At 38.1% G+C, this 26,586-nt stretch overlaps 1 protein-coding gene across 4 annotated transcripts in view; it reads left to right on the top strand.

Moving 5' to 3' along the window:
• Positions 1–26,586, top strand: part of FBXO38 (F-box protein 38) — a 110,396-nt gene that overhangs the window by 8,201 nt on the left and 75,609 nt on the right. For 3 of the 4 annotated variants that reach the window (XM_020969110.2, XM_020969108.2, XM_020969107.2), the window contains exons 3-4: positions 14,513–14,701; positions 25,874–26,007. In XM_020969110.2, coding sequence (XP_020824769.1) covers positions 14,574–14,701; positions 25,874–26,007 — 262 coding nt within the window. In that variant the 5' untranslated portion in view covers positions 14,513–14,573. Of the gene's footprint in view, positions 1–14,512; positions 14,702–25,873; positions 26,008–26,586 lie in introns of those variants that run through there. The other variant, XM_020969109.2, reaches the window with a different exon arrangement.

The following is a 26,586-nucleotide window of genomic DNA, read 5'->3' as shown; positions in this document are numbered from 1 at the left end:
ATGCTTAGGTATTGGGATCACTTAGTCTAAGTGAGTCCATTTTAGAGTCCTGTCATAACTATCATATCACAACTTGTCATTCTGAGGTATGTACATGAATCTCACAGTTTTTTCTCTGAAGTGGGAGACCAGTAGGCTTTTGTGATGGTTTGGGTGAGGTGGTAGTTGTGGGAATTGTAAGGTAGAATAGGTGTAAGGCTGGGATCAAACTCAAATTTGGGGTTTGAGGTCACACCGGCTGCTGAACTGTACATAAGGATCTCTATAGGCACATATTGACTTAGAGAACCACATATTAACATTATCATTGTTTTGATGCATTTTAGTTTATTTTGTTAAATCTCATTTTAGTCTTGTGTGGGCCACCCTTGGGAGTATTTCAGGCTGCATGTTTGACGTATCTGGTATAAGAAATGTTGGATGAATATGAGGAGCTAGTGGAGGGGAGGGATTATGAGTTTAATTTTAGTTATACTGAGATTAAAATACTGATGCAACATCTATTTGAATTTATCATACAGCGTTCAGCTGGAAATGGGAATTTGGCACTCAGGAAAGATGTTAGGGCTGGAGATACAGAGTTGAGGAGCCATAGTTATGGAGAGAATAGATGAAACTATGGGAGGGACCTTAAAATCAAAGAATCTTAGAGTCAGATGAGACTTGAGAAATCATTTAACTCTGTGCCAACCTGAAGCATGAATTCCATCTACTCTTTATCAGATGGTCTGACAAATGGCCATCTAGCCTATACTTCCTCATATTGCTCACTTCTCTATTTTGTAATGCCTTATCTTATTTTGGACTCCTTTCAAGGAGGTTTGATCACCAAAGGTATTTAGAGAACAGAAAATCATGCTCTGCACATTGTAAGCAGTTGATAAATATTTGTCTAATTTAGCTGCTCATTTGAGAACATATTATGCCTTGAAAGTAAAAGTATTGACTAATTGTATGTTATCCATTTTTTTCTCATTTTAAGCTTATATGTTTTAGGAAATTGTGGTTCATTTCATTAATCTGCCTATTTTGACAAGGTTTCTTTATGGATTATTTTAAGTTGTGTGAATTTACTGTAGCATGAATTCTTTTTCATGATATATAAACTGTCAAAATGTTAAGCCTGTGGCCATAATTTTAGATGTATAGAATCAATTTATGTTCTAGAGGCCTCTTAAAATACAGTTGGAGGCATTTGACTAGTGAAAGAGCACTGAATTTAATTTTAGGAAACCTACATATTGGCCCTGTCTCATAAGTGCCTCTGGCTCTAAAATTCTATGATTCTTGAGTTGTTCCATTCATTTGGTGACTTGTTACCAACTTCAGATTCTTCTAGCAAGTAATGGGCTTTAGATAAACTGAATTGACATATTGTCCACTAAGCTTTTTTTAGCCATTATTTTTGATCATCCATTTCCTTAAACCTTCTGTAGAAGCTGTTAATAAGTAACATTTAAATCCAAAGTAATACTTAGATACTTAGGTTGTTTTTTTTTTAAGTTCTTTTTTATGTTTCTTATATCTCAAGAGTTCCAAGACTGGAATATTCTTGGTAGATTATCTGTCTCTCTGTCTATCCACCTAATCTCTTTTTCTGGCCATAAACATCCTTAGTGATGTCTTTTTATGCTGTTTCTTGATTGGATGATATCTTGATGTTATGCTACAGTATCATTATAGCCACCATGACTTGTTAAAATACCCATTGGGTAACTTGCAGTTTTGATTTCTCTAGGATATGATATTCCATAGTGATGGGACAATAAGATTTGGAGCTGGAAGAGACTTCTTAAAGTCTCTAAAAAGACATCTCTTAAAGCATTTAGTTCAGTCATCTCATTTTACAGATGAGGGACTTGAGGTCTGGTGCAGTTAGTTTGTATCACTGAGGGTATATTGCTTTTAAAGAGAGAGGCTTTTGTAACAGCAGTAGTCTTGAAAGGAATGAATGCACCACACACTTGTCCAAAGGATAATTCTTAGTACATACCTACATATGTAATGTGCACATATATGTATACTTCCATATACTTACGTTTTTTGAACTTCCTCATTTTAGATATCTTAGTCCTGCTCACATGCACCTTATGTCTCCATTGCCTTTTATTTGATATTCATTTTCAGTTCTTTAGAGAGTGTTGTTTGATATCTCATAGCTATAGCACACTAATAGAAAATTGGTATTAAGGACAAGGTGAACCTTAACTTTTGAGACATTTGCTGAAGGCAATTCAGCTTACTCCCGTGCTGTTAATTTCTCAGTTCATCTGGTCTGTTTTACAGTGTCTCGGATATATATTCAAATAGAGAAGAACAGTAGGTTATCCATTTAATTGCATGCATAGTCCACTCGATAGATGAGCTTCATCCACTTGGCTTGAAGTGATATAAAGACACTCTCAAGGTCCCACTGAAGAACTTTGGGATTGATCGTGAGGCATGGGAGACAGTAGCACAGCACTGCCAAGCATGCATGCCCACTTTAAAAAAGGTACTGTGCTTTATAAGCAAAGCACAATTGTAGTAGCTCAAAAGAAATGTGAGATGTGCAAATTTAGAGACATCTCCACTCCAAATGTTCATACAGACTATTTGTGCCCAATCTGTGGTAGAACCTTCTGAGCTCATATTAATCTAATCAGCCATAGTCTGTACCTTAATCCCAACATAGTAATGTCATTTTAGTCCTCTTTGAGCATGAAGGACTGCAACCAACTATATGAGTAGTTAGAACAACTTTTTTCAGTGGTTACAGATCGTTTCCCAGAGGTGGTAGTGTTATAGGGTTTGATGCAAATAGCACAATGTCAATTGCAAACAGTAGCATCAGTAAAGCCTAATTGTTATCAAGGAATCCCTTTTCCACATAGACTTTGCTCCTATCACAGCAGTATGCATTTTTTGGCACTTGGTTTTGTGCCTTACCTGATGTCAATGGTCTGAGGCTTGCTGAACCTGATTATATCTTTCAAGGAATCTAGAACAGATTTGATGTAGGAAAGAGAGACATTGTTGGAAGTGAGGCTTTAAGGCAGTGTTTTCTCTATTGAATCAGATGTTTTGGGGCAGCTAGGTGGCGCAGTGGATAGAGGTCTGGCCTTGGAGTCAGGAGGATCTGAGTTCAAATACGACCTCAGATTCTTGAGGCTTAATAGGTGTGTGACCCTGGGCACTTAACCCCAGTTGCCTAACCCCCCCCAAAAAAACCCCTATTTTTTCATAATCCATAAGCAGTAAGCACAAAGGGATCTTGAGTTCTCTACTTCTTTTAGGAAATTGTATGATGGTAATAATTTTGGTGCACTATGCAGTATCACTTGTGAAAGCCTTCCTGTTACTTACATTACAGTACATTACTATGTGTAGATGATTCTCATAAAAAATTTTGTTATGGATGGAAAAGTAGGTATGCAGGTCAGTAGTTGCTGATCTCTTAACAGCCTTTTTTCTGTTTTTGTAAGGTTGAAGATTTTTCCCATGCCTCTGGTGTCTTCTTTTCTTTCCACTACCATTTAAGTCAGTTCCTCACAGTTATGTTGCCTCCAGCATGGATCTCCTCTTGTTACACTTGATCCAATATGAATGCTGTTCCTATATTTGCTTTGTTTAGCAGCTTAGAAACTATTTATGTTTCCTTTATAAGCACATCTGGGATTATAATTTTTGAATCCATATACAGTGACATTACTGTCTTTGATAGTGATGTCTTTGCCATTCTCTTCTACTGTTCTTCTTTTTGTTGTCCTCCTTCCATTTTCATCTACATATACCTTTGGGGATCACCTTGCTTGGGATTCTTGCCAAGCATGAGTTAAACTGATTTTGCCCTCTGTAGCTTCTGTTTCATGAGGCCTTATTGCTCATGGTCTTTTATCATCTTTTTCCATAAGATTTCCTATTAGCTTATATACTAAACCAGTGTTGCCTTTGAATGCCATCACTCCTTTGCAAACAAATCAGGTGTTTGCTGACTGATATGCCTTTTAGATTTTTTTTTTTGAGCTCTTTGTTAAGGAAACTGATTTACATACACTACTAAAAATTCTTTATAAGATAATTATAATTGGCATTGATGGTATTTCTGCTGTCAGTTACCTATTTTTTTATTGAGTAAATTGCTTAAATCGATCAGAAGTGAGTTGTTCCACTTCACTTCACTTCACCTCATTATTATTTCAACTAACTTTTTGCTAGTTAACGATATTTGCTACAAGAAGTCTGTATTTAAATAGATCATTCAGGGATGGCATATCAGTAATGATATTCTTCCTGTCAAAATATAATCAGTTTCACTTTCTTTGTTGTTAATTGATGCCTATCATATCTAGTACCTACTGAAATTTTTTTGAAAAAAGTATTCATGATGTAGAAGCATGAAGCTTCTGTTAGTTGTCAAGTCGTTGGCCTCCCTAATTCCTTACTGTTGACCTGTGCTTTCTCCTATATTTTACACCATCCTTATCTGATTTCACAAAATGTATGTTGATTGAACTTAGAGTATCTTATATAGTTCTTCATAGAATTTCCTCTGCATTGGATGTTGATATATAAGCTGCAGTTATTTTCATGAAGGTCTTTTTTGCAAATATGGCTCATGAACTATTCAGTATGAGATGATCAGAAATCCCATGAAGTGATTCTTATTGCTTTGAGGAGCTTAAAATAATCCAACTCCACCAGCTCCTTTCTTAGCTTCTCCAAGAACAATCTATGAGCTATCCTTCCGTTTAGCTGTATCTTCCTTCTTTCTTCTGGTGTCATTTATAGTAAGAATATCAAAACTAAAATGGTTTTCCTCTTGCTACTGCTGAGTATGTTTATTCATTGGTCATTGGAGAAAGAGTAAAAGCCAGATTAAAATTTAGTCAGTCTAAAAACTAAAAACTAAGGGCACATTCTGCGCTCTTTTCCATCACTTTGCCAGTGTCACTGCTAAAACAGAAGGGAGCCACACAAGACTGAGGGCTGTTTTTTTTTTCTTTGAATTTTTTATAGTTTCACAGGTTGCCACGTGGTCAGCGTACTGGTAATGAGCCTCTCTGTACTTGAGTAGGCTGCTCCTTAGAAAGTCTCCCTATGTCACTGGGGCTATACTTTTATTTATCTTCATTTTATAAATGAGGAAACTTAAGACTGTAAGATCTGAAATAACTTGTTTACACTCACGTGGCTTGTCATTGTCAGAATTGTGTTTCCTGCCTTCAAAGGGCAGTGATTTTTCTGCTTTGTATCATCATTTGTAATTTCACTTTGGTGAAATGACCAATAGGTGAATGATACATAGAAGGAGGAGAGGGCAAGGATAAATCACCAATTCCATAATAGTCTGCTGATTTTTAAGTAGAGGGTAATAATTCTAAATGTATAGTATAGATGTAGTTTCAATGTGTTTTAGTAGTGAAGATATGCTTTGCTTTATGTCTTAGGCTTTACCAATTTTGTATTTACAGTACACAGGATTTACAATAGCTATGTCATAGCTCTAAAAATCATTACAAAATGGATCTTTTTTTTTTTAATTTTAAGGCAGTTAGGGTTAAGTGATTTGCCCAGGGTCACATAGCTAGTAAGTATCTCAGGCTGTATTTGAACTCATATCCTCCTGACTCCAGGGCCAGTGCTCTATCCATTGCACCACCTAGCTGTTTTCAAAATGGCTCTTAGAAGCATAGAAAATGAGAGCTAGAAGGACTTTATGGACCATTTGATTCAGCCTGTCTTGTTTTCAGATAAGAATACATGAAGGCTAAATAAAGTAAATGGCTTGTCCACAATGAAGCACTTGATTAGTGGAAATCTTATTCCTGGCCCAGTGTACTCTATAGTAAACAGTGCTATAATGTCTCTATCCTGCTTGTGAGACTTTGAACATCAGAAAGGCTTTTCTTTAACACTGTGTTTTTCCAAATAATGCATTAGTCTCAGGGATAGCATTATGTCTTTGATGAATGTATGATTGGAAATAACGCCTGTGACCAATGTTCATGCTTTAACATTTGTCAGTTCATTCTTTCTCTGTTCATAACATAGATTGAATTTGTAACTGCTGCAGAAAGTCTAACAAGAACAGTATCTTTTGTCTAGTCCAGAGGCTTCCAAAGAGGGCACGTTGGAACAATCCAGCAGGGTAATAGTAGACTCAGATACAACTGAGGGAGAGGGATATTAAATAAAAATAAAGGAGCAGTGGAAGCATAAGGAAAGAAGAGAAGAAAAAGGACCATTCATACATGTTTCATCTGTTGTGTAACAGAGTTAAAGTCATAGTGATTATGTTATTTTCCAGATAGACACACAGAATGCAAGTTAAAACCCATCAGTGGTTAGGTCTGCTGACAGATCTTAACAAGCAAGTGTTGGCAGGCGAGCATGTTGTGTATTGTTGAGAAGTCCAGCATGCATGCATCAGCAAGAATAGGTGCGTGTAATGACTTGTTTACATGACACAATATTGTGTCATCAAAATTTCAAAGTAGGAAAAAGCTACAAATTTATAATAAATCATTAAATTAAGATGCATCATTTAAAAAAAATTGTTTTTTGAAATGACATAAATTTGAAGAAACCATTAAAGGGTTAAAGAAAGTAGATTTCCAGTGGGGTGCTGAGTAATTTTTTTTTTGAAAAGGGGGTGGTGGGCCAAATAAGTTTGAGAACCTCTGGTCTAGTCTTATCATTTATTTGCTCTTGAAGAACAGATGATGTGGATAATCAAGAAAACAGTGGGTAGTTTTCAGTTTATTGATTTGGAAATATGTTTCTGTACTTGAATTTGGTTACAGTTTTTCTGATATTGGGGAAATTCACAATACTTTGAAGAGATTAGTGATACTATAATGTTAAAACCAGACTCAGAATCTTGAAGGCTGTTTTATCTTGTCTATCCTTCACTCTACATATCAGTCTCTATAAGATCTCAAACTGGAGATAGATAGCATCACCTCACTGACGTATTCAAAGCATCAGCCAAAATAAAGGACCTCTTTCTCAAGCCTTTTTTGTAGCCAAGAGGAAGCTGTATCTTAGTTTCAAAGGCTCTTCCTGTTAGGAAAGCAATAATGTAGTTGAATTAAACAAACATTTATTAACTGCCTATTTTGTACAGAACTCTGCTAAGACTAGAGAGAACCAAAAGTTAGATAAGACATGTTGCCCACATGGAGCTAATACTCTTTTGAGGGAATAACTTTCAGAGAAATAACTTGGATTCCTCAAACTTTTTTTAGTGCCTGTTATGTGCCAGGTACCAAGCTAGCATCTGGGCATACAAAGACACAGATTAGTTTCCACTCTGAAGGAGCTTACATTCTATTGCAGGATACAATACATACAGATAAAAAATACAAGGTATATGCAAATTAATCCCATAAATGTTTTAATAACAGGGAGAACCAGGAAAGGTTTCATGTAGTAGGATTTTGGAAGGAAGTTATGGGTTCTAAAAAGTACAGATGATGAAGGAGTACATCTGTTCAGAGCCATGAAATGACATGTACAGGGCACAGCTAGCAAGCCAATTTGATGAATGGAAATTGCATGAGAGTAATAAGAAATGAGCTTGGGAAGGTAGTATGAATCAGATTCTGGAAACCTTTAAATGCCAGACTGAGAATTTTACATTTTATCTTAGAGGAAATATGGAACCATTGAAAAATTTTTGATAGGGAAATATATCTATGTCTCTACTTTAGGAATATCCACTTGACTACCCCCTTTATGAAGGCTTGTTTGGAGAGGAGAGAGAGACTAAAAGTAGGTATACCTGTTTGGAAGCTTTGAAATAGTCTGGGTGAGAGATGATTATACGAAATAAGTCTTAAAGCTGATGAGATTGGGGGATTAGGGAAGACTTTGTGAAAGAGATAGCATTTGAAGTGGTCTTTTAAGCACTATTTCCCAGTCCTAACTCTTCTTCAGTAGTAAGAAATATTGAATTGTCTATGAGTCAGTAAAAATTTAACTCTTTTTTTGAATGCATTCTACAGCTGTTTATCTGCCTTTTGTTTGTGTTTATGTAAGCTTTCAGGACTCTTGGCTAAGAACAGTATAACTATCTAGCTTATGGTTGACTTTATGAACTACCTACTGAGATATTTTGGGTATCAGTCTGCTGGTTCTCAAGCTACCGCAGGAGAGGAAACTCTGCTAGTCGTTGCAGTTGGAAGTAGATTAACACTAGGTTGTATTTGATAGGAAAAACTGGGGCAAACTACAATATTTTATATTACCTAAACTTCATTGTAAGGCTACTCAAAACATTTTTTAAAATCTGTAAGCGTATCTTGAAAGTATAATTTCAGTATGTTAGACAAAAGTCAAATTGCTCTCCTCACTCAAAAGGATAATTGCTGTTGGCTTTACCATATTTATTAGGGTGATACTTTAAAAAAAATGCCAGGCACTGTGCTAAGCACTAAGGATACAAAGAAACGTAAAAGAGAATTCCTGCTCAAGTCTGATGGGGGAGACAGTGTGAGACAACTTATATACAAACAAGCTACATACAGCATAAATTGGAAATAATAATAGGGAAAGGCTCTAGAATTAATGGGAATAAGAAAAGGTTTCCTGTAGAAAGTGGAGTCTTTGCTGGGGCTTAAAGAAAATCAGTAGGAGATAAGGAATGATTCCATGAGGAACAGCCAGTGAAAATGTCTGGAGTTGGGAAATGGAGTATCTTGTTTGAGGAACAGTAAAGAGGTCAGTAGTACTGAACTGCAGAAGACTTAGATTAGGGGAGGAAAATAAGAAGACTGTAAGAGATGGGGCAGGTTATGAAGTATTTTGAATGCCAGTCTGACTGGACTCCCTGGTATAGCCTTAGCGTAATGGCTTTCTGAATCTGGGATTGGAGACCTGGGACCTGTGGTTGAGAATCAAAAGAGGCATGTAGAAAGTAGGGCAGAGGAGGGGAGTCTCAAAGGTGGTGACAATCAGGTTTTAGTAGAAAGAACATTGAAGTTAGAGTCAGAGGTCCTTAGTTTGATCTTCAGCCCTTCTTCTAACTACCTATACAGGCTTCGACCTCCTTGGGTCTTGGTTTCCTCATCTACATAAACATGGAGTTTGACTAGATTGTCTCTAAGGCCTTTGATCCTATGAATATATTTTTAAAGTGTGTAGGTCTTGGGAAATAAGGATTAAAAGTTTTGTAGATTGTTATAAATTTGCCACAGAATGGTTATGGAAAACCTTGGTTTAAATAAGGATGGACAGAATTTGAACAGGGAAAGGATGGACATTCTATTCTAAGCATAGGAAACAGAACGAACAAAAGTGTTGAGGCAGGAAAAGATAAGATAATTCGTTTTGGAATATAGATAGAAGTATTGTGAAATAGAGCTGGAAGGGATCAGTGATATGAGCTGGTTATAGAACTTTGAATCCTAAGCTAAAAAGTTTGTACTTTATGTGCAATGAAGAGAGCCCTGGATAGAGACAGAAGACTTGCGTTTTAAGTGATTTCTTATAGCCTTGAGCAGATCACTTCATCTCAGAAAACCTCAGTTTATTTTTCTGTAAAATGGAGATAATACCACTCATATCTTACACTGTTGTGAAGAAAATATTTTGTAAACAGTAAAGCACTATAGAAATGTTAGCTATTGAGTAAGCAGTGTGCTAACATTCAGTAAGAACTTGGAAACAAAATTTTGCTTATTCAGGAAACATGTTTTTCATTGATTAAAAATTGTCACTTAAACTTGTCACAACTCTGACCCCCAGGTGACCTTGATGGAAAAGAAATGACCAAATAGTTTGTTTACATACCAGATTAGAAAATGCCTATGGACATACCTTGCAAAATCCCTTTGTGGTCATGAATTTTATATCCTTATACACTGGCTTGTATTAGTACTTGCCTTTATTACAACAAGAAAATTAACAAGATGGTTTGACATGAAGAGCAACATATTATAGAAGTGAGTCTCTTTAATTGTCAGGAAGCTGTAGCTTCTAGCTCAGTCTTTGTATTGCTTGGTACTCTTTGTGCAAGAAGTATTATTTTGTTGGCCATTAAACAATCAAAAGAGGATACCAGTGATGCATTTTTATTGGTAGACTAATTAATAATAAAAAGATTATAATTTCCAGCTGTTTTAGTTAATTTATGCTGAATTCCTTTTAACTATTTGATCACTTTACTGTTTTTCACTCCCCTACCCCCAGATAAAATATAAACTCTTAGAAAACATTAGAGACTACCATGTGCAGTATACTTGCCATTAGAAGTGAACCTGGGATCTTGAAGGATATGCTAGTGAATCCCAAGTTGTGACAGGTCCTTCCAAGCTGAAACACTTTGTTACATGCCTAGCAATGAACTTTGTGCTTATCCTCCTAGCAAGATGCAGAGAGGCTCATTGCCAAGCTGGTATATGTTGGTGGCTTTTTTTGGGGGGTGGGATGAGGGAGGTGGGGCAAGCTAATATTTCATGCAGGAGTTAATCAACCAAGTTGAGGTGGGGGTTGTCCCGGTGGTAGAGACAGTATTCATACTGATGGAATAGCTCATAGAATCTTATACTTTAGCTCTGGAAGATAGTATTGGAGATCATTTCATTCCACCCCTTCAGTTTATATGAAACAGTTCCAGAAAGGGGATGTGATTTACCCTGAGGTTAGGCAAGGTAGTAAGTTCACAAATCAGGATTTTATGATCTTGTGATGTGTTTGAAACATATGTACTGTGAATCACTGAAGGTGATAAAAAGATAAATGAGCCACTGTCCTTCTTGATTGATTTAATTATTCAATTTGAAACTGCTCTCTCCAGAATTACTAGTGATCTCTTAATTGCCATATCTAATGGTCTTTTCTCAATCTTCATCCTTCTTGACCTGAGTCTTCGAATTTTAAAACTTGATCACCTCCTTTTCCTTTATATTCTGTCTTTTTTTTTTTAAATGACACTGCTGTCTTCTGGTTATTGTACCTTTCTGACCTTTTTTTGGGTCTTCATCCAGTTCACACTAATAACTGTCATGTTGTCAGGGGTCTGCCTTGTGCCTTCTTCTCTTCTCTATTCTCTCTCTCTCTCATCAGCTTACATGGATTCCATTTTTATCTCTATATAAAACATTCTCAGATACATTTATCCAGCTCTAATCTCTCCTTACCTCTGCTCTTATATTACCAACTGATGGATTTGAATTCAAATTGAATGTCCTGTAGACAACTTAAATTGATTATGTTCAAACAGAACTCATTATCTTTTCCCTAAATCCTCCCCTCTTCTGAACTTCGTTGAGGGTACCACCATCCTCCTAAGCTCTCAACCTTGGTGTCATCTTTGAGTCCTCACATGCATTCACTTTACATATCCAGTCTCTTACCAAATCCTGTCATTTCTTCTGTTACATTTCTGATACAGGTTCCCTTCTCTCCACTTAACACAACTATCATACTGATGAACTTGAACTATTGTAATAGTCTGCTGATTGGTCTTCCTGCTTCAGATTTCTCCCCACTCCAGCCATTCTTCAACTTTGCTACTAAAATAATCTTTCTAAAGTGTAGGTCTGACAGTGTTACTCCCCTGTTCAATAAACTCCAGTAGCTCCATATTACTATTACCTCTGGAATAAAATATAAAATCCTCGGTTTGATTTGGAAAGTCCTTGTCAACCTAGCCCCTTCATACCTTTCCAGTTTTCTTGTACTTACTGCTCCTGCTGGTACTCTGTGATCAAGCAGTGTTTACTTTCTTGCTATTTCTCATACAACTGCTCCTCATTCTGTGGCTTTTAGTTGGCTGTCTCCCGTGCCTGGAATGTTCTTCATTCGTCACCTGCCTTTTGGCCTCCCTGGCTTCCTTTAAGACTCGGCTCAAGTCCTACCATCCACCCAAAGTCTTTCCTGTCCCTCCCCAAAGCTAGTGCCTTCCCACTAAGATTCCCTCCCATTTATACTTGTATGTATCTTGTATGTACACAGTTGTTTATGTATTTTCTCCTCCATTAGAATATAGGGACAGTGACTGTGTTTTTGTTTTTGTTTTTCTTTTTATCATCAGTGCCTCATACATTGTAAGTGCTTAATAAATGCCAGTTGAAGGACATAAGCATTTATATATTATCTACTATGTGCCAGACATTATGCTAACCGTTTATAAAAACATCTCATTTGATGCTAACAACAGCCCTGCAAGTAGGTGTTAGTATCTTCCCCATTTTACAGTTAAGGAAAGTGAGGTTGAACGAAATTAAATGACTTGCCTAGGATCCCACAGCTACTAAGTGTCTGAGGTCAGATTTGTACTCCTTTCTTTCTGACCAGGCCCAGTGATCTATCCACTTTGCCACCAGCTGTCTTATTGTTGACTGACTGATTGACCATATTTATATGTGATAAGTTATTACTTCTTGGTGGATGAGATTCAAGAAAAGCCTCAGAAGAGATGTGGCATTTAAACTGAGCTTTGAAGAATGAGGCTTGTGTCAGTAGGTAGAACGGATAGGGTTATAGAGTATGAAAGTTCATGAAGAAAGTTCTGTGATTTGATTAGAGGGAAAGGTCATATCCTCTGAGGGCAAGAGAGATGGTTCATAAGAAGGTAGAATTTGAACTGACCTGGAAGGATAGTTAGGACTTCAATTGAAAGAGACATGTTAGGGGCAGCTAGGTGGTACAGTGTATAGAGCACTGGCCCTGGAGTTAGGAAGACCTGAATTCAAATCTGGCCTCAGATATTTGACACTTACTAGCTGTGTGACCCTGGGCAAGTCACTTCACCCCACTGCCTTGCCAAAAAAAAAAAAAGAGAAAGAGACATGTGAAGAGGAATAGTTAATATAAATTAATTTGTTAAGTGGGGTTGGATCCCAATAGTAGAGAGCCTGGGATTCTAGGCTAATGTGTTTAGATGTTACACAGTAGATAATAGAGAGCTTGGAGAAATTTGTGGGGTAGGGAAATAACATGATCAGATCATTGTATTAGGATGATCAATCTGATAATGCTTTGTAAGTTAGATGTGAGATGGGAAACAATTAGACTATTGCAGTAGTTCACATGAAAGATGGTAAAGATTTAGTAACTTATCAACACGTTGACCAACCACAATTCCAGAGGACTGGGATGAAGCCTGCTGCCCAAGTCCTGATAGAAAGGCAGTGGGCTCTGGGTACAGTACAAGGTGTGTATGTTTGGACTTGGCTAGGGAGGGAATTTTTCCTTGGTTATATAGATTTATTAAAATAATTTTGTTTTTTAGGGTTTCTTTTCTTTTTTATTGATGGGCAGAAGAAAGAGAAAATAACTTTTTGTTAATTAAATGTGTTTTTAAAGAAAAAGAAGGTGGTAATGGCATTCTGAGGAGGGGATGGATAAAAGAAATGTTGAAGAGAGAGATCTTCCCTCGATCTAAAGAGGTCTCTCCCTTCTGAATTCCTAAAGTGCTTACTGTCATTGTCTAGGTAGCTTAAGCTAATGTTGATAAAAATCTATTTTGTGGTTTTCTTGATCTGCTAGTCAACTTTCAGCATGTTTTTGTCTTGTCTCTAATCTTAGATTTTAAGGTCCTTGCACTAGAAGCTGTGTCTTGCACTTCTTTCTGTTTCTCTACCACCTCTATCTAGGGACTTTGCACATAATAGTAACTGCACTTATTTCTATAGTGCTTTCCTCGTAAATCTGTGAGTTAAATGTAGTCCAGTATTATCCTTCTGGTTTTACAGGTGACCAGTGAGGCTCTGGTGGGTTTCAGTAGTTTGTCCTGAGTTGCCAGACTTAAATTGTAGAATCAGAATTCAGTCCCAGGTGTCCGTCTTCCAAGTCCATTCTGCCTCTTTAGTAGCATGCATTCTACATGAGAATAACTGAAATCAATGATTGTACAAATGTCTGTATTTCTTTTTTGATGTCTGCTCCACTTAATTTTCCTGAACATTTATTTACTTGTCTCTTAAATTGATGTTAGGCTAGAAGATGTTCTGTAATGGTCTTTGTAGTTTTAATATTAGCGATTCAATGATGCCTGGCTTATAAACACTTATAAACACACTTGTACATATGAAATGCCCTGGAAAGATATTCCCATCTGACTTTGTGTGTCTTTATTTTGCTGTTATTTTCCTTCTTTGCATCAGACAGAGCAGCTGCTGTTTTCAGTTTTGTAGCCTTCAGCTAGGATTCAAGTCATCAAATGGTAGATCTGGAAGGAAGCTCATCTACTCTTCTCCCCTCATTTTATTGATGAGAAAACGGAGCCCAGTAGAGGTCTTGTGACTTATCCAAGGCTGCATAGCTAATTAGCAGAAGACTTTGAATAAGAATCAAGACCTTGTTGACTCCCAGTCTAGTTTTTGAACTAAATCCTGCTCCTTTCTGTGCTAAACAGAGCTAGTTTTATAAAAGTCATTCGTTGGTGTTTGCTCCCAAAAATACTAAGATATTTTACAAGCTAACTTCCAGTCACTTTGTTTGAATGTCCTCATGAAAAGAATTCTTTTACAAGGCTTGATTTTAGGTCCTAACTCTTCAATTCTCTCACTTCTGCTTGTTTTAGCAACTTTGAACTCAAGTAACCAAGTTGCAATTGGTCATTTTCTCCTGGAGTCATCATAAGGATGGGCCCACGAAGAAAAACTGTGAAACCATGTCTGCCAAGTAAGGAAAACCCTGAGGTGACAAAGTCAGATGAAACAAAAGATTACATGAACCAGCTCTCACATGAAGTACTCTGCCATATCTTTAGGTAAGAGATTCTGTTTTTTAATCTTTCTTTTCCTGGGGCTTATGTTAATAACAGCAGATCCTAAAGAGGTTTTAAGAAGCTTCCAGCATCTGTGTTATAAAAAGTCACATAATCAATGTGTGCCTTAGTTATATCAATAAAAATATTTTTGAAAAAATCTTATAGGCTCATCAGGGCAGTTGTCAATTCTCAGGAAGTATTTATTGACATCAGTCAGTTAATGAACATTTATTAAGAACTTACTATGTGCTGGGGACAGGTAGGTGGCGCAGTGGATGGAGAGTCAGGAGGACCTGAGTTCAAATCCAGCCTCAGACACATAATACTACCTGTGTGACTCTGGGCAAGTCACTTAACCTCATTGCCTAGCCAAAAAAAAAAAAAAAGAACTTCTTACGTGATAAATAATGTGCTAAGGCCTGGAGATACATATAAAAGGTAAAAGACAATCCCTGCCTTCAAGGAACTCAAAATATAATGGGGGAGACATGTAAATTACTATGTATAAACTATCTGTATACAGGATAACTAGAAAATAATCAACTAGCAGAAGGCACTAGACATAAGAGGGATTGGGAAAGGCTTCCTGCAGAAATGGGATTTTAGCTGGAACTTGAAGGAAGCCAGAGAAGCTGGGAGGTAGAGATGAGAATTGTGAGAGCATTTTAGGAATGAGGAACAACCAGAGAAAATGACCAGAATTGAGGTATAGTGTCTTGTTTGAAGAATAGCAGGGAAACCAGTGTTAATGAATCAAAGAGTACATTGTCAGGAAGAGGGATATAAAGTTTAAGAAGAATGGAAAGATTCAAGATGGAGAGATGGTAGGTTGTGAAGGATTTTAAACACAGAGCAGAAGATTTTATATTTGCTCCTGGAGGTGATGGGGAGCCATTGTAGTTTAGTGGGAGGTAGGAGGGTGTTTCATGGTTGGACTGCACTTTAGGAAGATCACTTTGATTGGATGATAGATTGGAGTGGGGAGAGACTTGGGATAGACAGGTTGACCAAATAGTCTATTGCAATTGTCCAGGACTGAGGAGATGAGGGCCTTCGCTAGTTTGGTGGCAGTATCAGAGAAGAGAAGGGGAAAAATTTGAGAGATGCTACAAAGGTAAGCTCTGTAGGCCTGAGAATGAAGAGAGAATGATGATGCCCTCAATAGTATTAGGGAAATGTAGAAGAAGAGAGAGTTTGGGGAGAAGATAATGAATTCCGTTTTGAACGTGTTAAGTTTAAGATTAGTTAGTTAATAAACATTTATTAAGCATTTACTATGTGCCAGACACTGTGCTAAACTCTAGGGATACATAAAGAGGCAAAAGATAGTCACTCCCCTCAAGGAGCTTATAGTATAATAGAGGGGACAACAAGCAAACAAATATATACATATATATAGGATAAATAGGAAATATCAGAGAAAAGGCGCTAGAGTTAAGAGGGATTGAAAAGGGCTTCCTGTAGAAGGTGGGGTTTTAGTTGGGACTTGAGGAGGTGGAGATAAGTATGGAGAACTGACAATGAAAATACCTAGAGCCAGGAGAAGGATTATCTTGTTTGTCAGCAAGGAGGCCAGTGTAACTGGATCAAAGAATGTAGGGGAGTAACATGGAAGAAGATGGGAAAAATGAGGAGGGTGAACAAGAAATGGATTATGAAAGTTTTTAAATACTAAACAAAGGATTTGTATTTGATCGTGGAGGTGATAAGGAACTATTGGAATTCAGTGGGGAGGGTTGTGTGTGTGTGTGTGTGTGTGTGTGTGTGTGTGTGTGTGTGTGTGTGTGTGTGTGTGTGTCTGACACATGGTTGGACCTATCTAAATGCATCCATTTTAAGATGTCTAATAGGCACATGGAGACTGGATGTCAGCAAAGAGATCAGGGCTGGATTGTTAGATCTGAGAATTATCAGACTAGAAATGATAATGGAATCTATGGGAACTGAGGAGATCACCAAGTAAAGTAGTATAGAAGGAAAAAAAGAAGGGTGTCTTGATCAAAACCCCATGGAACACCCATGATTAGTATGTGATCTGGATGAAGGTCCAGCAAAGGATGAGAGAAAGAGCAGCCAGTTAGGAAGGAGGAGAACTAGAAGAGAGCAGTGCTCTGAAAACCTGGAGAGAAGAGATTATCAACAATGTCAGAAGCTACAGAACAGTCAAGAAAGATAAGAATTAAGAAAAAGCCTTTGAATTTGACTTACAAGATCACTGGACATCTTCAGACAGCATTTTTAGTTGAAGGATGAGGTTGGAAGCCAGATTATAGAGCATTAAGAGAATAAGAGAAGAGGAAGTTTACTCAATGTAAATGGCTTTTTCACAGAGTTCATCCACAAAAGGCAAAAGAGATATGAAATGATAGTTAATGGGAATAGAAGGATTAAGTGGGGGATTTTTGAGGATGGGGGACATATGGTCATGTTTCTAGGCAGTAGAGAAGTAGACAGTAAACTGGGAGAGATTGAAGATAAGTGAGACTGAGGACAATTGCATGGGCAATCTGCTGTAGAAGATGGGATAGAATGGTTTCACTTATGCTTGTGGTGGGCTTTACCCTGGCAAAGAGAAGGGCCTCTCATTAGGGCTGACAGAAGGCATTTGGTTGATGTGAGATAAGGAGGGGAGAAAATGGAGCTCTCAGGGAGAATGGCTTCAATTTTTTCTATAAAATATGAGGCAAGGTTCTCATCTGAGAGTAAGAAGGGAAGAGGGACTGATAGAAGGTGTGAGGAGGGATGAAAAGATTTGGAAGAGCTGCTGTGGTGAATAGGATAATGAGTTAATTTGGGAAATGCAAAAGGATTTCTTAGCAGCAGTGACAGCCCAGTTGAAGTTATGTAACATAGATTTGTAATGGACTCAGGCAGAAAAGTTGTGTGATTTTCTCTATCTTTTATTTAGCACAGTTGCAGAAGCAAAGATAATGGATAGTAGGGGTGATCCAAAGCAGAGGCATAGTAGGGCATAGTTGGTGTTATGAAAAGAGGGCAAGGAACTCACGAAAAGGACAGAGTAGACTTGAACTGGATTAGTAAGGGGTTAATATGGATGAAAAGGAGGATAGTGCAGGGGAGATGGCCTGGAACAGAACTGAGGGGAGTCAAAGGATTGTGGACAAAGGGCAGGCTTTCATATGGGAAAACAGAGAGAGAGGTAGAGTGCTCATAAATTGTGATCAGTTAAGGGAATTTTCAGAGTTCACAAACATGTAAAGTAGTACATTTGTAGGTGATGACATGATCAACGGTATGACAGTTGTGGGGTGTGCCTGAGGTGGGGTGGAAGAGTATGTTATGGGAAATGAGTAAGTTGAGGAACTAGGAGGTTAGGATATTTGAAGAAGTATCTGTCTGTCTCTTTATCTATCTGTGTATGTGTTTTGAAGTCTCCTAGTATGAAGGCAAGATTTAGGGACAGGAGAGAAAGATTGTGAGCAGGTACTGAACTCACTGAGGAAGAAAAGGAGTGTTCTGGAGGTCTTTAGATGACAGCTCCCAGGATTTTGCTTGGATGGTAGATGCAGTTGAATGAATCTCAAAGGAGGAGAGGTAACTGAGTGATGGTGGTAGAAGAAGAACGTGGAAGTGGCAATGGGAAGCAAAGAGTATCCCAACTTTCCAACCTTGGCCAATGAGGAAGAGGGAATGAGGGAAAGAAGAGCCAGTGCTGGAAAGGGTGGCCAGGGTGGCTGTGTTATCAGAAGATAGTCTGGTCTTAGTAAGGGCCAGAAGGTGGAAGGAGTAAGAAAGGAAAAGATTTAAAATGAAAACAAGTTTGTTGACTATGGAGTAGGCATTCCAGAGTGCACAGTGAAAGAGTTGGGTAGCTTTGGTGGGTATGACGGGGGCAAGGGTTGAGTAAGGAATCAGGTAGTGGGGAGTGGGGAATAGGGTTTAAATGATTTCAAATTCCTGGGATGGAGAGGGTATGACTAGTGGGAAGTTTGTTAATCATTAAAGGAAAGTTTTAGAAAAAATTATCAGTGTCAATAGTATGGCCTCAGAGTAGAGTCCTTTCAGAGGCTTAGGCAGTTCAGACAAGAGAGCAAGAACTTGGGGAAGGAATGGTGATATTCTTCTTACCCAAGGCAGGAGTTTAGGCTGGAAACTTGACACTTTCTCTCTTCATACATCAATTATGACAGTGCTTTATTCATTAAATATTTGATTGACTCTGTTTTCTGCATTGTGATTCTAAAACCTCTGAAGCAGGGAAAGAGGGAAGTCCTTGGTAGCAACTTGAAACATGTAGAATGAATCTGAGTGTGTAGCCCTTTGTCTTGTCATTGTTTGTCTCTCTCTGGTGTGTTTGCTTGCCAGCTGTGACCTGCTTGTTTTTGCTGCCCCAGATAGACATGGGGTTCTGCCGTGACCACTGATTGAGGTGCTTACACACAGAGAACATAACCCTCGGACGTTCTGGTGAGCTGGTAACAAAATACAAAGGAAGTTGCTCAGAGCCACCGGAGACAGTGTGCTTCTTTCCTTTATTTTATCATACTTGCAATATTTTTCATCCTGCTGAACAGAATCGTTTTCTATTCTGGATAGCAACAATAGGTTACTGTTTGTAGAGCCTCATAGCTTGTCCTTCAGTTCCCTAGGGTTTTTTCACATCATTGGATCCGCACCTAACACTTCCTAGAATCTGCATTTGTGTCTTTATCACTACTTTGTCTCCAGGGTACCAGAGTACCTACTATTGGAAGAGAAGCAGTAGTTGGAATGCATTTTCACATATGTATGAATTAAATATAAAGAACCTTAAGGGATTTACTTACTCTCAGGAAGAGGATAGTTTAGCAGAGTCAAATAAGGGAAGTCAATGTATATTTGAAGTTAGTAAGGAAGGGGTATATAGAAAAAGAATGAAAAAGCAAAAGGTAGAGTCAGAATGGTGAAGACAGGTGCCTTGTAGGGGCAAGAACCTTTTCCACTATGGTAGAAAAGAGAAACTGAAGGGGGAGGTATAAGAGAGTAAGATTAAGATGGGGTAGATGAAGCTTTAAGTCAGGAAATGCTTTTAAGTGTCTACTGTCCTGCTTTTGAGAGGAGGGATTTAAGGAGTACAGGGGGATACGAAGCATAATGTTACTTTCAGATGTGAGCTCTAGGCAAAGTGGTAGGAGAAGTTTGAAGGTAAGAGTGAGACCTCACTGTCACACACACACACACACACACACACACACGCACACAGAGTGTATATATTCATACATTCTTACAATTTGTATCTTACCTTAATATGCTTGTGTGAATGCATATTATGTGCTTGGCAGGAGAGAGGACAACAAGGTCACCATGGAATAATTAAGGCTTGAAAAAGGGAGGAACTTCAGCAAGAAGAATCTGAATGGGAAGGTGTCATTTGCCCTGTCCCTTCCATTCATGGGGCATGGTAAAAACAAAAGCATAAAGATTGGAGAAGTTAGGATACAAATGGAAACTAGAGAGCAGTGTACCTTGACTGAAACAGAATACAGGAAGACGAGTCATGAGGCAGAAATCAAGTTGGAACCCACATTGTGGAGCGCTGAGAATGCCAAAAACAGGAATTCATACGTTATGTGGACATTGGGCAGCCACTGAATATTTTTGAGTAGAGTACTCTCGTGATCAGAATAGTACATTAAGAAAATTGCTGGGGTGCTATTGTGAAAGATAAATAGGAGAGAGGAAGACTAGTTAGGAGACTAATGTAGTGGTCTGGGGAAGAAGAAGGGAAGACCTGAGTGGTTGCAATGGAAAGGAAAGGATGGAAATTAGATGCTGAAGTAGGCTTGAAATGATTAGTTTAAATGTTTCCTTTGCCTGAAGGACAGTTCCAGGTGCTGAGACTATGAAAACAAAGAATGAAATACCTCCTACTGTAAAGTAGCTTACATTCTCCTGATAGGAAACATTACCTAACTAGATAAATACTGAGTAAGCACGAAGTAATTGGGACTTGTGTGTTGGGGAGGAATGTTGGCAACATTTGGGAGGATCAGGACAGGCTTCTTTTTAGGAAATTGCACAATTGAGCTGAGCTTTGACTAGATGTAGGAATTCCAAGTGGTCAGAGTGAGGAAGGAGAACATTCCAGACATGAAGGAGGTAGCAAAAATGGTGGTAAATCTAGTGAGTCTGAAAGCCAGGGCTTAGACTCTGGTTCAAAGATCTTGTCAGGCTAAAATCTTGGGTTTAGAATAACATGGGATCTAATGGTAATCAGTGTAAAATTTTATGTTTAGGTTCCAAATGTCAGCTTCACAATTATAAGAGCAGGTCACCTAATAAAGATGTGGGAATCTCCCCATCCCCAATTACTTTGTACTTAGTATTTGTGTAATCTTACACTGCACTTGGAGAGGAATAGTATCTTGGACTAGGGAAGACCATTCTATTCTGCCTTCATCAAATGAGAAAAAGTTTCTTACCTACTTAGCACAGTGCCTGGCACATAGTAGCTGCTTAATAGATGCTTGTTCCCTTTCCCTTCCTTCCCTCCCTTCATCCTACTTCATTTGTAATGTTATGTTCAGTTCTGGGTATCACCTTATAGGAAAGATAGTGTTAAATGTCCATAGGAGGACAGCCAGAATGAAGAAGCTTCTTGAGATAGTGCCATGAGACTTGGTTGAAAGAAATAGGAATATGTGGTTTGGAGGAGAGGAGCACTTAAATGAGATGGAGGACTTGATAGATATTTTCAAGAATTTGAAGGCTTGTTTTGTGGAGAAGAGATTATACTTAGCCTCTTTGGCCTCAGAAGCAGAACTAGGAACTCTGGGTAGAAATTGCAAAAAGGCCAATTTAGGCTTAATGCAAGGTGAAGCTAAGAGTGAGAGCCATCTAGAAGTAGCATTGGCTGCTTCTAGGGGTGGTGGATTTCTCCTCATTGGCGGTTTTAAAACAAAGGCTAAATGACCACTTGTTGGAATGTGGTAGAGATTCTTTTTCAGATACAAGTGGGACCAGATGCTCCTAAGGTCCCTTCCAGCCCTGAGATTCTCTGTTGACTCCAAGTTTAGTACTTTTTCTAGTCTTCCGTGCTGTAATGATGCATTTACAGCATGGGAAGAAGTTAGGAGTGAGTAAGACTGTGGTTGGTATTACAATATAAGATTTGCAGTGTTGATTTACAATGGATTAAAAGATGTGAGTGGTAGCATTGCAGTTGAATGACAATATAGAGAGTATTTTGGACTTTGGATATATGGGACAGTGTCCATTTAGGTTAGAAGAATCTTTCGGTAAAATTGGACTAAATACTGATTGGCTATTGGAGCATAGATAGCATGCTTATCAAATTTACAGATGAAACAAATCTTGGGTGGCTTGACTCCAATAAGATGAAATTTACTAAGTTTCAATGTTCCTGCACTTGGATTATCAAAAAATCAGCTGTACAAGTGCAAAGTAGGGAAGGTGTGGCTAGGCAACATACATGTAAAAGTTCTGAAGGTTTAGGGGACTGTAAGTTCAGTGTGAGTCACCAGTATGACATATAGCCTAAGAGCTAGAATCACTGATTGCCGTTAATAGATACAGCGGAGATTATAGGACTTGTTTTCTGTCTGATCAGAACACACCTTGAGGTCAGTCAGTCAACAAGCCTTTACAAACAACAGCACACTGTGTCTTGAACTGTGCTAAGTGCTGGAGATAAAATAAAAGCAGAAACATTCCCTGCCCTCTAGGAGCTCATATTCAAATGGGGGCAACAACATGTGAATAACTAACTAAATCTCAAGTTAAATACAGAACAGGTGGAAGGTTAACCCAGAGGGGAAGGCAGTCACAATGGGAAAGACTGAGAAAGGCTTCCTGCATATGGTGAGTTTTATTCTGAGCCTTGAAGAAAATCAGCGTAGCTTAGAGGCAGAATTGAGGAGGACAGAAGCATTCCACAAATGGGGACACCTGGTGCAGAGGCACAGGGATGAGAGATGGAATGTCATATGCAAGGAGTGTTGGAAAGTAAACCAGTGTAGCTGGATCATAGAGAGGATGGAGAGGAATAAAGTGTAAGAAGACTGGAAAGCTAGGATGGAGCCATGTTATGAAGAGCTTTAAATGCCAAACAGAGGATTTTATTACCCTAGAGGAGATAGGGAACCACTGGAGTTTATTGAGGGGTGGGGGGAAGGGAGGAAGGAAGGTTTGAAATGATTAAGAAAATCATTTGGCAGCTGAGTGAAGGCTGGATTGGAGTTGAGATACTTGAGTCCGGGAAACCAAAGTGTAGATGAGGATGTTGAGGACTTGTACTAGGGTTGTGGCTCTGTGAGTGGAGAGAAGGGCATGCATTTGAGAATTCAGGGGTGATTATGACTGAGGAGTCAAGGATGACACTGAGGCTGCAGGCCTGGGTCACTGGGAAGATGGTAGTGCACTTAATAGGGGAGTTCAGAAGATGGGAGAGAGGCCTGAACATATTAAACTTGAGATGTTTATAGGACATCTAGTTTGAGATGTCCAAAATGCAATCAGTGGTACAGTACTGTAACTCAGAAGAGAGACTAGGGCTGGATATGTAGATCTGGGGGTCATCTCCATAGGGCTGATAATTTAATCCATGAAAGCTGATGAAAACACCAAGTGAAATAGTATAGAGTGAAAAAAGAAGAGGGCCCATAACAGAGCCTTAGTGAATAACCAGAGTTAGTTGATGTGACATGTATGGAGAACCAGCAGAGAGTAGTGTCAGTATAACTTAGAGAGGAGAGAGTTTCCGGGAAAGAGGAGATCAGCATTCTGTAGAGAGGTCAAGAAGAAGATGTGGCTTGGTCATTTGACAATTAATTGATCATTGGTAACTTTAGAAAGAGCATTTTCAGTTTGTGTTCATATTGTGTTTATTTCTGCATACCACATTTTAGGAACCAGGGATAAATTAGAGAGTGTCCAGAGGAGGGCAGTCACAATAGTGTGGAAACACCATACACAGATTAGTTTGAAAGAACTAGTGATTTAAACTGGAGAAGACATGATAGGATGAACATTTTGCTCTTCCAGTATTTGAAAAATTATTGTTAGAGGGATAAGAATTGTTCTCTTTGACCTCAGAGGGCAGTTGTAGAGAAGTAGTTTTTAGCTGAATGTGAGATAAATGTTCCTTGCAATTAGAGATGCCTAAAAGTAGAAGGGGCTTCCTCAGGAAGTAGTGGTTTCCCTGTCACTGGAAGTCTTCAGAAGAGCTTTGGTGAACATTGAGATTGTAGAAGAGAGAGTGATCTCTGAGGTCCCATTTATTCTAGGATTCTATGATTCCCAGCACTTCACTGCATAAGTGAGTTACTGCCTGATCTTGAGTGAGACTTATAGGATTTAAGAGTTGATGTGGACCTTGAGATCATTTAGTCTGGTCTGTTCAGTTATCAGAGGAAAGGACTGAGGACAGAGAAGCAACATGACACAACTAAGACCATTCCGTAAGTCACAAACCTACATTTTAACACAGGGCTTGTTTGCTTCCAGTTCCATCTTGGTGCCCTCACACATCCATGTTGTTTTGTACTTCCACTCTCTGTCTCTGAATGAGGGGTTGTATTAAATAATCTCTAAAATATGATTCTAATTCACTGAAAAGTGATAATAGACAGAAGCTCCCTTCTTATTATAGAAGGAGAGATACATTGGTAGAAGTAAAGAAGACCCATGAACTAGACAGCATATTGCACCTTAACATGCTTAACTGCTTAAGTCCAATTTTATTTTTATGTTCTCAAAGTTTGGCATTCAGGTCTTCCATTTTTACTGTACAGGAGTTGGCCTCCTTTCATCAAATTGTATCAAAACCCTTGATTTGTCTTGAAGAAACCACATCTGTATTGGATCACTTGTGCTATTTGCATTTAATGTGTTTGATCTTCCTTTTAAGCTGATGAACTTGATTCCTATTGCTTCACATTGTGTCTTTGAGGAAAAAAAAAAGATTGCTTTTTCTTAGGGAGTTTGGTTGTAAATGCAGAGCTATTTTACTTTTTGTGGCATTGGACTAATATGCAGTACCAGGGAATTGAATATTATTTCTAGATACATGGTGGACCAAAATAAATTCGTAATCTCCCAGATTTTCTTTAAAAAAATTAAGCTCCTTTGCTTTAGTCCTATAATCTGTCCTGTCTCTAAACCTTTTCTCTTGCTTTCATCATCCCAAAGTGTTCTCTTTCCCCCCTCACCCGTCCACCCATTTTTCATTCTGTTTCCAACTGTTAAAATCCCCGCCCTTTTTTTTTTCCCCACCAAAATCCAACTAAAAGCCCCCTTCCAAGCCCCTTCCTTCATGGAATTTTCCTTGACATAAGCATGCTTAACTGGCGAAAAGTTATCTCTCTTTTACACATCTCAAAGCACTTTACTTGGACCTTTTATTTTTAGTTATTTTACAGACCTTGCTTTATAGGCTTTATAAGTTTTTGTATATGTCTTTCCCACTAATTATTGTGACTTTTTGAGAGTGGGGCCTGTGTCATATCTATCTTAGTATCCCCAGCAACTAGCACAGTATCATGGTTATATAGATGCTTAATAAGTATTTGTTGAATTGAATTTAAAATTAAGTTTCAATTTTTGTCATTAAAATGCTCTTTTGTAAAACTGCCACTGCCACCATCACAAAAATTCTGTGTAAAGATACTTAAAATTTAAAGTGTGAAAGCCCCATGTATCGTTAAGGAATGAGATTTAGAGAGAAACAGTAACTGAGAATACAGTCAAGAAAAAGATTAGATTGTTTCTGATTAGAAGTTTTAAATTTGTTTCTAAAGTTTTAACTTAAATCTCAATCTAAATTCTTATGTAACCAAAGATTAGTTTATTGTTATTTTAATAAAGTCGTGTTTTGGTAGGGAACATATAAAGTATGTGCTACAATCTAAGGCTACATTTATGAGAGAGCTGACCTTATTAACTGCGGAGTTATAATTTAGGTATCATTAGTCACTTGGTAGCAGCCTTTTAAGTTGTGTACATAGTTCCTAGAAGAAAATAAGTCCACGTGTTAGGCTTATGAATCCATATCTGTAGTGTGATAATAAGCATGAGGCATCTGTGTTTGGTACAGGTACTGTGTTTTTTTGATTTGTTTAATTAAAAAAGGGAGAAAGGGATAAAAATGTAACCCATTAATGAATGGGAAATACTTATTCATTTGATAAATGTGAGTTTCTTTCTCTCACAAAGGTACCTCCCTCTGCAGGATATCATGTGTATGGAATGCCTCTCCCGGAAGCTGAAGGAGGCAGTGACCCTGTATTTGAGAGTAGTGAAGATTGTAGATCTCTGTGCAGGCCGCTGGTGGGAATATATGCCAACTGGTGAGTGATGTTTATTAGCTAAAATATGGTTGAATATATTTACATGATGTTAATCATGTGGGGAAGATAATAGTATATTTGTTAGAAAAACTTCCTTGTTTTAGTAGAAGTAGTATACTCGGGGCATGATTTGACTTGCTGTATAATTGATTAAGTAGTATAATGAGATGTTTGAAATAAATCAAGTCTACAGTTTTAATGTAATGCTTTAATTTCTTCCCAAATAAGTAGCTCCATCTGATTGTGCCAGGAGTAGGTAACTTTATAGGCAGACAACTAAGAATTTGCATTAGGGAGTAGAAACTACAGAGTTAGAGTTAGGCTTGATGTTAGAAAAAGTTTTCTAACAGTAAGCTGCCCCCAGAATGGAAGAAACTTCATTGGAATATTGCAAATTCACCCTCACTTGAAGTCTTCAGACAAAGGCTAAATGATCACTTGTCAGGGATGTACTTCATCTCTCTAAGCCTCAGTTTCCAGCCCTGTAAATTAGGTTATCATAACTTACATGATAATATTATAAAAATAAAGTAGTTAGCAAGCTGCAAAATACTATATAAAATGAATTTTGTTGTTCTA

The sequence above is a fragment of the Phascolarctos cinereus genome, unplaced genomic scaffold (genome assembly GCF_003287225.1).
Source record: "Phascolarctos cinereus isolate Bilbo 61053 unplaced genomic scaffold, phaCin_HiC Scaffold_2;HRSCAF=192, whole genome shotgun sequence".
Classification (NCBI taxonomy): domain Eukaryota; kingdom Metazoa; phylum Chordata; class Mammalia; order Diprotodontia; family Phascolarctidae; genus Phascolarctos; species Phascolarctos cinereus.
This window is presented reverse-complemented; position numbering and strand designations above follow the sequence as displayed.